General features: G+C 63.5%; 2 protein-coding genes across 5 annotated transcripts in view; one reads left to right on the plus strand and one right to left on the minus strand.

The window, feature by feature from the left end:
* IL3RA (interleukin 3 receptor, alpha (low affinity)) overlaps positions 1 to 3,264 on the plus strand; it is a 17,580-nt gene extending 14,316 nt beyond the window's left edge. For 2 of the 4 annotated variants that reach the window (XM_012656817.1, XM_012656820.1), the window contains 4 exons: positions 161 to 187; positions 894 to 1,014; positions 1,617 to 1,722; positions 2,708 to 3,026. In XM_012656817.1, the coding sequence (XP_012512271.1) occupies positions 161 to 187; positions 894 to 1,014; positions 1,617 to 1,722; positions 2,708 to 2,948 (495 nt within the window). In that variant the 3' untranslated portion in view covers positions 2,949 to 3,026. The other 2 variants (XM_012656819.1, XM_012656818.1) reach the window with 2 other exon arrangements.
* A 1,975-nt stretch (positions 3,265 to 5,239) lies between these two features.
* Positions 5,240 to 8,750, minus strand: SLC25A6 (solute carrier family 25 (mitochondrial carrier; adenine nucleotide translocator), member 6). Its single transcript, XM_012656822.1, has 4 exons — positions 8,496 to 8,750; positions 7,176 to 7,662; positions 6,349 to 6,489; positions 5,240 to 5,802 (listed from the first exon to the last, which is right to left on the minus strand). Exons 1-4 carry the CDS (start codon positions 8,604 to 8,606, stop codon positions 5,645 to 5,647), a joined length of 897 nt encoding a protein of 298 aa, XP_012512276.1. The 5' UTR covers positions 8,607 to 8,750; the 3' UTR covers positions 5,240 to 5,644.
* Between the last annotated feature and the right edge of the window lie 1,205 nt (positions 8,751 to 9,955).

Consider the following 9,955-nt stretch of genomic DNA (forward strand, 5'->3'; position numbering starts at 1 on the left):
GTGGCCCATGAGAAACGTTTTTTCGGGCACCACCTGCCACCGCTGCCCCAGGACCTTCCCAAACACCCACAGTTTGCCTGCAGAGAAATCCAGGTGTGAGGAAGGGAGTCAGGAAGGGGACCAGGCGCTGAAATAGGCTTGTCTGATTTTTGTCTTGCAGAGCACAGAGGCTGCAGCCACAGAGACGGTGAGTGTCCCCACCCCGCGGAACTTGCCTTCGCAAAGCGAGAGTTTGCTAGTATTTCTGTCTGTCCTCTCGGATGTGGCAGACCCCAAGCGTGGGCGCCACTCGCCCTGACCGCATCAATGCACACTTGGCCTCCGCATCCCCACAGGGAGGGACGAGGACACAGAGGCTCAGAGATGCTGCCCCAGACACTATGGCTTGCCGGGCGCTGCCCAAACTCAGTCTACCCACGTCCCTTAGTAGCTGGGCGCCACGCACAGGTTTTGAAGACAAGGATGCAGACTTATCTTTTAGGGAACCACGGTTCCATCCACTGTAATTCCATCTAGTTCTTTTCGGAGGCTCGGGGGGAGGCTCCTTCTGGCCTCTTCCAGCTCCTGGGGGCTCCAGGCGTCCCTGGGCTTGTGGCCACGTCACTCCAGTCTCTGCCTCCGTCTCCACGTGGCTTCTCCTCTGCGTCTGTGTCTCCTCTGCTGTCTCTTAGGAGGACACCTGTCACTGGGTTTAGGGACCTCCTCATCCAGGATGGTCTCATCTTTAGCTCCTTAACTAATCACCTCTGCAGAGACCCTATTTCCAAATAAGGCCCCGTTGCAAGGTCGTGGGGGCCAGGACGCCCACATGAGTTTGGAGAGGGACGCGTTTCAGCCCATGCTCCTGCGCCCGCCAGCTAGGAATGGCCTTTTCTTCTTTATTGTCTTTTAAGCTACAGGTCAAAGAACACACCTCCTTTACGCTGCTCAATACTGGCGCCTACACCGTGAGAATAAGAGTGCGGGAAGTGTTTGACGAACTCCTGAGCGAGTGGAGCGCGCCCCAGCGCTTTGGTGAGTGGGCGCCTTTCGCGTCCGCTTAGTGCGAGGGTGGAAGCCGCGCGCACGCGCCGCCCCCAGGCACAGAGACAGGGAGCCCCCCCGCACGCAGCCCGGGGGGCGCCGGCTTCTCGTCCGCGCTCCAGAGTTGGGGCCTCCCTTGCCCTGCGCCCCAGTGTCTGTGACCCCAGAGAGGACCCCAAGCGTGACGGCGAGGCCGCGCCGTGCTCTTGCCCCACCCGAGGGCCCAGGTGGGAGACCAGACCGGTCCTCTCGCTGGTGCGACCGCCCCCCTCCCTGCTGGCCGTGGGGACCAGGTCAAGGCCAGGCCACCGCACACCCAAGGCCGTCCGGAGTTGCAGAGGGCATCGAAGCCCCAGGTCCTCCCTGTGTGTGGCGCTGGCCCGACAGCCAGGCCGTGGTGGACGCTGCTGTTACCACCTCCCCCGACCTGTCCTTCGGGGGCACGGGGCTCTGGGCTGGGGGCGAAGGTCACCGTGGGACGGGGATTGCACGGGGCAGGCACGGGTGGCCCCCAGCGGTGCGGCCCCCTCCCTTCTGGGCCCGCCCACCTCTGGACACCCCAAGGTGGCCGCGGACGTGAACTTTGCCCCCAGAGTGTGACCAGGAGGAGGACATGCACACCCGCTCCTTGCGGACGTCGCTGCTGGCCGCGCTGGGCGTGCTGCTGGCCCTGCTGCTGGCGCTGCTCCTCTGCAGAAGGTGAGCGACACGCCGGCCTCTCGCGCGCGCTGTTCCTGGCCTTGCGCAGCGCCGCCCGCACCCCTCAGCATTGGCGGGACGCTGTGTGGCCAGGGCAGCCCGCGACGCCCGAGGGGCCCCACTGCTGAATACCTGTAGACCCAGAAGCTACAGGCGGGGACGTGAGAGTCCCCGGGTGGAGGCAGGGCCAGAGAGGGTCGGAGGGCAGACGGCTGTCACCTCTGGTTTGGGAGGGGCACCCTGGCTAAGGTCACAGCAGGGCCACAAGGGCAGGAGCTGTCAGCGGGAGGGAGCAGGTTGTCGGTCAGGACCCGGGAGCCCAGGAGGTGCCTCATCCCTGCTGTGCGTCCTGCTTGGTCATCCGTGAAGTGGCCTCAGTGGCTGAGGAACAGTGAGACCCTCCCCCCTAAGCTCCTGACCGAAAGTGTGTGCAAGCTGACCCTAACCCTAACGGTGACCAGGTACCAGCTCACCCTCACCCTAAAACCCACAAGGTGCCAGCTCACCCTAACGAACACCTGGTACCAGCTCACCCTAACCCTAACGACCACGGGGTGCCAGCTCACCCTAACCCTAATGACCACCGGGTGCCACCTCACCCTAACCCTAACGACCACCAGGTGCCAGCTCACCCTAACCCTAATGACCACCGGGTGCCGGCTAACCTAACCCTAATGACCACCAAGTACCAACCAGCTCACCCTAACCCTAACGACCGCCAGATACCAGCTCACCCTAACCGTAACGACCACCAGGTACCGGCTCTCTGCCTCTTCGGTGCCTGCCGCGAGGCGCTCTGCGCCTTGGGTCCCCCAGGCTGCTCCCGCTGAGCCTCCCAGGAGCACCCGGGCGTGCCGGGCCTTGGGCAGCGCAATAGCGACCCCTGCCGCAGAGGTTCGCGTCTCTGGCCCAAGCGGCCTGGCTGCGGCTCTGCAGACGCCGGGTGATGCTGGGTTCGGGGCACCGGAGCGTCCTCTTCCCCTAGGTTCTCGCTGATGCAGAAAGTCTTGCCCCCCATCCCTCGCATGAAGAACCCCATCGGTGACGACTTCCCCAGCACGCTGGTACGCTGCGCTTTCCGCCACCTGGCGGTCCCGGGCACGTGGGACGCTCATCCGCTGGCCCTGGCGGGCGGCTGCGGGCTGCGGGGTTCCCGAGAGGCCGGGCTCCCCGCCTGTGCGCACGGGGCGTCGCCGGGGCCCTGCTGCCCCCGCAGGCGGGGCTGAGACCGGATGGCGTGGGCCCCTGCGGCTTTGGGGACAGTGTCGCTCCCCTGTCTGGGGCGCAGCGACTCTCCGGGACCCCCTCGCCCGCCCCGCAGATGCCCTGGGAGGCCGGCAGAGCGGACCCGGAGGACTGCGCGGTGGCGGAGGTGCAGGTCGTCAAGGAAACGTGACGCGGCCGCCGGGCTGCCCCCTCCGCAGGGCCCGCCCAGGGGACGCCGGCGCAGGGTGGGACAGTGGGACACGCCAACACCATGCGCCCAGGAACCGCCCCTGGGAACAGAGAAAACTTTGGTGCTGTGGTTTCCCAAATAAAGCGCTTTCGACACAGTGTCCCCTGCCCATCTCGGGATCTAGCCGCCTTACCCCAGAGCCACCGGGACTCAGTTTCCACCTCGGGCAATCGGCCCCGCCAAGACACGCCACTTGGCTTTGCGCCTTCCTGATGCCACGACGCGCCCCGGCTGGCGTCTGCTTTGCAGACACGAACCCTTAACCGCGCTTCTCCGTGGGCCCCCCGGTCACCTGTGTAGCCGGGACGGGTCTAACGCCCCTAAACGAGCTCTGTGCGTGCAGATGCGTCTACACCCGCAGTGGCACGTGGGCACCGAGCGCCTGCAAGCTGGAGCTGTCCGTGTGCAGCGAGGTCCCTGGGGGAGGGCTCCTGCCCCCTCCCCCGGAGACAGACACCGATCCCATGTGGCCGCCTCCTCCCTCCCGCTGGCTGGTGGGCGTGTGACCGCGGCCCGCACCGGCCACCCTAGGGAGCTGCCCGTGGTGTGGGACAGGGGGGCCCAGTGGCCCCAAGGACGACTGTGCCCATCGGAACCCCTCCCCCAATGAGCCCGTCTGCAGCCCCCGGGCAGGACGGCTTTAAGGCCTAAAACAGAGCTGGCTGGGAGCCGGGCCCCCACACCAGAACAGTGATTGTGACAAGTCTCCAGAGGGGGCGGGGCTTCCCTTAAATCAGCCCCGCCCCCGCCCGGCTGCTGCAAATTCCCTCACGAAGTTAGCTCGTTTTTAGCTTGCTGACATTCTCCGCGCGTGAAAAAACATCACCCCACGTTGCAGCTGCTCATCCTTGAACACCAACTTTGAGAACCACCCCCCCACACAATCACAAAGTTGCCGTGATTCGCAGACTGCCCTGCAAGCGCAGCGGGACTGGGTAGTGAGATTCTTAGCGACCTGTTAATTAAACGAGGCCCTCATTGCTAGGTTAAAATGGTAACAGGAGCGGGAACGTCTCGAGACTGAATCCCACAGTTTCTGCAGCTAAAGGCAGCTGAGAAAATGCAAATCCTGGGCCTCAAGTGTCAGAGCGCGGGGCGTCACATTCCTCTGCAGAGAGCAAGCGTGGGGGTTCAGGGTGGGAACCCTGTTGGTCACTTACCCGCAGCATGAGCTGCCAGGCCAAGCAGGACTCGAACTTCCTGCCCTCCAATCTGGCTTCATCAGCACAGAAACGTGGGTTTGTTTGCCAGGCAGTGCCTTGAAAAGATTGCTGATAAGAGTGTGTCTTTATAGCCGGAATGTCTGGAAGACCCAGGGGAGCAGGCTTAGGCTGGTGTCCCACGCCCACGTCACAGGAAACCTGAGCTTCAACGTTCAGCCTGGGGCTGCCTCTTGGAATAATAAGCTCCTCTCCTGCAATGAGCAGTCTGTGCAGAAACCGCTCGCAGGCAGCCGGTGGGGCTGAGCCCCACTTGGTAGCAGATCACAGATGAGACCTCGGGAATGGGGGATCCCTGTCACTTCTGGGACCTGAACTGCAAGGATATTGCTGGAACAACTGATGGGGCCCCAGGAGCTGCCAGCAGGCAGAACTTCTGGGCATTATGGTCTGAATGTTCACGCCGAAAGGTGATGGGGTTACGTAAGGTCCTCGGGCCGTGATGAGGTCAAGGGCTCTGCCCTCGTGAATGGGGGTCAGTGCCCTTACAAAGGGGACCGGACAGCTCCCCTCCCCTTACACCGTGAGGACACACCCTGACCACAGCCTCCACCGTGCCTCCAGAAATGTGATAGATGTCTGTAAGCACCCACATCTGGATATTGTCATAGCTGCACAGAGAACAGTAAACTAGTTTCCTGAAAAGACCGCTTTCTGGAGCAGGGAGGCTCAGATGGAAACACAGCCCTGCTCTGGCCCTGGCTTCAACACTGCCTCTTCCTAGCTTGGCCCTCTCTGCTCCCCCACGGTGGTTAGAAGGGGTGGCCCCGAGGACAGAGCAGTCCCTCACTGACCCCTCCTGCAGCCCCCACGCCCCAAGGCTGCTGTGTCCACGCAGGGAGGCTGTGTCCTGTTTTTATTGTTTTGCAGAATGCCCCGCGGAGAACATGATTGCAGACACTCGGCCGTGCAAAAGAGGAACTAGCTAGTGCTTAAGTACAAATGCAGACATGATTCTTTTTTAAATAAATACTTAAACACGACACGGGTCCTACAAGCATCTGGACTCTAGGTCTGAGTGGCCCACGACGGTGTCAGGGTTCCCCTCCCCCCAGCAATCAATACATGGAATCGGCTGCCAATGATCAGCGTGGTCTCGAGCCCCCTTCTGGAGCCTTCCCGGGCCCTTACAGACACGATCTGGCCGGGACAGGCGACTGGAATTTCTCGAAGGTGGGTGGTCCGTCACAGGTGAGAATTCTGCATGACTCTCCTGGTCCCCACGCCCCGTCGGGGACAGACGCCCTTAGATGACTTTCTTCAGCTCATCGTACAGGACCAGCACGAAGGCGCCCCCCATGCCCCTGAGGACGTTGGACCAGGCGCCCTTGAAGAAGGCTTTGCCCCCTTCGTCTCTGAAGATCTTCCTCCAACAGTCCACGGTCCCCTTGTACATGATGTCAGCTGCAAGGAGGGGGACAGAGTGGGACATTGCGGTTAGGTCCCTCGACACGCAAGTCCACCCGCCTCCCAGCCATCCCGCAGAAACACAAACCGAGTCAGTGATGCGAGTAACCAGTGGTTTGAAACAGGAGGAAAAAACAAAGCTCTGCTGACCAACTACCCCCGGCTTGGGGCCTCCTGCTGAGCTACTGTCAGAGGGAGCGTTGGACACACAGGACGTGAGACCCCAGCCTTGGGACCCCATCTCCACCCCCAGGCCCAGGCAGGGAGGGAGGACTGAAGGTGTGGGCTTGGTCAGGCACCCAAATGGGGTCAAAGGTTATGGGGCATTGGGATTCAGAGATTGTTGCTTGGACAATGCGAGTGTCAAAAAGAACAGAAGCCCATTCTGAAGGAAAATTCCTTTGCACGGCCGGGTTAGGGTTAGGGTCAGGTTGCTTTGCCAAAATGCTGCCTGAAACCCTTTGGGAGTGGCCTTGCGCACCCCTCCCAAGGGCTGAGGCCACGGGGTGATTCAAAGGGCTCCCAGGGATCAGGGACAGGCACCTCCTTTGCGCCCCGACTGCATCATCATCCGCCGCCGCACAGTGTCGAAGGGGTAGGAGACCACACCGGCCACGGCTGTCACGGTCTGGGCTATCATCCAGCTCACCACGATGTGCGTGTTCTTGGGGTCGGGGAGCATGCCTGCGGAGTCACCAGCCAGCGTTAGTCCCCGGTGTGCGCGCACGGCCACTTGGGAGAGGTGGCACCGAGTTCTTCCACGACCAGAACCTCCCCCTCCGCATGGCTGCTCGTGGAGATCTCAGCACAGATGACCTTTACAACGTCGAAGGTCAGGACATGCTCAGTCGCAGGGTGAGGAAGGCAAAACCACCTACCATCTACTGCAGCGGGGCCAGACGGTCCCAGAGGCTGGGGCCTGGGAGTGGCCCGTTAGAGAAGAGAATGTAAGAGCGTCGTGGAGGTGGCATGTGAGTGTTTCTGCTGCAGAATGGCGGCCCTTTACGGGCCCTGGGCTGGGGAAGGTTTACTGTGCAAACAGGTTTGTATTATGTGGCCTCCAAAATTCACTTGCCGAAAGCCCGACCCTCATACCCCAGGAGGCAGCAGCATTTGGAGTTAAAGACATAATTAAGGTAAAATGAGGTCACTAGGGTGAGCCCTGACCCAACAGCACTGGTGTCCCTATAAGGAGACGAGGACACGGGGGAGAAGACGGCGTCTACACGCCCAGGAGAGAGGCCTCAGGAGGAACCAGCCCTGAGACACCTGGATCTGGGACTTCCAGCCTCCAGGACGCGAGAGGATGACCGCCTGTCAGTTGAGCCCGGCCGCGCCCGTGGGTCCGGGCCGTGGCAGCCCGCACTCACCTTTAGCCGTGTCGTACACGCCGAAGTAGGCCGCCCGATAGATGATGATGCCCTGGACCGAGACGTTGAAGCCCTGGTACAGGCCCCGGATGCCATCGGACTTGGTGATCTTCACCAGACAGTCTCCCAGGCCCCTGAACTCCCGCTCGGTGCCCGACTTGCCCACGTCGGCGGCCAGGCGCGTCCTGGCGAAATCCAGCGGGTACACGAAGCAGAGGGAGGTGGCCCCGGCCGCCCCTCCGGAGGCCAGGTTGCCGGCGAAATACCTCCAGAACTGCGTGCGCTTGTCCACGCCCCCCAGGAAGATCTGCTTGTACTTATCCTTGAAGGCGAAGTTGAGGGCTTGCGTGGGGAAGTAGCGGATGACGTTGGCCAGGTTGCCCCTCCAGAAGGACAACACGCCCTGCTCCTTGGGGATGCGCACGATGCAGTCCACGATGCCCTTGTACTGCTTGTCGGCCGCGATCTGCTTGCTGGCATGTTGCACCTGCGGGACGCAGAGGGGCCGCTCAGACGGGGGCCCGGGTCTCCCTCCGCACAGACACCCCAACGACAGAGCACGTCGCTAGAGAACTAGCTCACGGGGTCACTGGCGTCACCCTGACTAGCTACCCCCCCGACACGCCGTCTCTTTAGCGCCAGGACTGCTTGTGACTGCCACCTGTTACATTGTAGCGATAGCAATGACAAGCAGGAAACAGTGTCACCACCGGGCATGCTACCTCCGGTAGCATCCTCAAAAGCACAACTAAACCCCATGTCGGCTCAGAACTGCAAATGGGTCGGAGAAGAGGACGACACGCACCCGACAGTCGGTGTCTCGGCATCATGCGGCAGCAGCAGGACACCCGCGGACGGGGTCGCTGGCCCCTAGGCAATGAAACCGAACTGGTTATGCAAGGCGGGGCGCGCAAGCGCGGGAATCGGCCAGGAACTGGCCGGCACGGGGTGATCTCAGCCCCCCAGGGGACCCGATCCAGGTCACGGTCCGACAGCCGCGGGCTCCGTCCACGCGCTGAGCCCCTGCGCATGCGCCTTGCGGCAGGAGAGCCAGCCTTCCCCCGGCTCCGAGCCCAGCGCGCACGCGTGGACGTCCCGCCAGGGCGCGGAGAGCGAGTGCGCGGGCGCCAGCCCGCCCCTGCGCATGCGCCGGCGCCCACGCGACGCGTCCCCGGAAGCCGGTGCCGCGCGGACAAAGCGTCCGCGGCCTTCCACTTCCGGCGCCCGCCCGTCAGCCCGCCGGTCCCGGTGCAGCCGGCTCCCCGCGCCCCGCTCTCCCGGCCCGGTCCGTCGCCCCCGGCGGCCGCGCCCGCGCCTCACCTGCAGCAGCAGTTTGACCCGTTCGATCGGGGCCACGGCCGTCTTGGAGATGGCGGCGGCGATGCCCCCGGCCAGGAAGTCCTTGGCGAAGGAGATGGCCTGTTCCGTCATGGTGGCGGAGCGGGCGGACGGCCGGAGCGCGGGCGCGGAGAGCCGAAGGAGGGCGCCGCTGGTTCAGCGCTGCCGCCGCCGGGACCGAAAGGACGGGGCGGCCACCGCGCAGCCGCTAAGGCGCCGACGCCACGCCCACGCCCCGCCCCGCGCCCCCGCGCGCAGCGCCCATTGGTCGAGTCGCCCGCGCCGCCCCGCCCACGCCTGCGCGCCGCGCCCCCGAGGGCTGCCGGGAGTAGCGCGAGCTCCGCCCCACGCCTCTGCGCGCCGCGCCCATTGGCTGCGTCCTCGGCGTCGTCCCGTCCCCGACCCGCGTCCGCGGCATGCCGGGAGCCGGGCCCCGCCCATGCGTCGTGCGGGCTGGGGGCGGGGCGGGATTGGCGGCCGCCTTGACCTTGAGAAGGTCACGCCGCCGCCCTGGCTGGAGCGGACGGACGGGCGGGGGTCTCAGCGGCGGAGAGCCCACCCCCGAGGCCCCGTCCGCGCCGAGACGCGCGTCCCGTTTCTCCTGGAGACCTCGCGCACACCCTGCCCGGATGGGCGACACGTGGTGCCCCGACCTCTGACCCTTGACCCCGGGCAGGGCCCAGGGATCCCCTAACCCTACATCGTGGCGTTCTCTCAGGGGCCTCCGCGCCCTTCCTGCGTTCCCCTGGAGAGCCCCGAGGCATGCGGGCGGCGCCCCTATCCCATAGGATAGCAATGACGCTGCCTGGCGCCGGGGACCCCCGCCGGGAGCGCGGGATTTTTTTTTTTTTTTACTGACGTTTAACACAGGCTTCGTTGACGTTTGACACTCAGGCCGGAGGGGTCGGTCGGGGCCTGGGAGCGGGGTCAGGGACAGATCCCGGCAGCTCGGACGCCTGGGGTCAACTTTCCCTCCCTCCTTCCCAACTTTCTTTTGCTCTTTTCTCTTTCTTGCTCTTTTTTTCCCTAATCTCCCTCCTTTTTTCCTTTTTTTTTTTCTTGTTTCCTCTCTTTGTCTTTTTTTTATTTCCTCTCCGTCTCTTTCTTTCTCCTTTTCTGTTTCCCCATCTCCTTTTCTTATGTTTCTCTTTTGTGGCCGTGGCCTGTGTACCCAAAAGATAAGACCCCCAGGGACGAGTTGGAGGGTGGGGCGTGAACATCCCAGGGGAGCCGGGGTCACCCTGAGCCTGGGATTTCCCTGTGTCCTTCTCTCGACCTTTCCTGCACTCTGAGGACAGGTGAGCGGGAGGCCTGGAGGCTGGGCCAGGTCCCAGAGACCGGAGTGGCTGCTCTGGGGTGGGGTCAGCTCAGAAGTCGAGGTCTGGCCTGGGGGAGACTGTAGCTGCGGGAGGCGACATTCTGGCGCATTCCTGAGGCTTCAC

This window comes from Propithecus coquereli, unplaced genomic scaffold, assembly GCF_000956105.1.
Source record: "Propithecus coquereli isolate 6110/MARCELLA unplaced genomic scaffold, Pcoq_1.0 Scaffold52, whole genome shotgun sequence".
In the NCBI taxonomy this organism is placed as follows: Eukaryota; Metazoa; Chordata; class Mammalia; order Primates; family Indriidae; genus Propithecus; species Propithecus coquereli.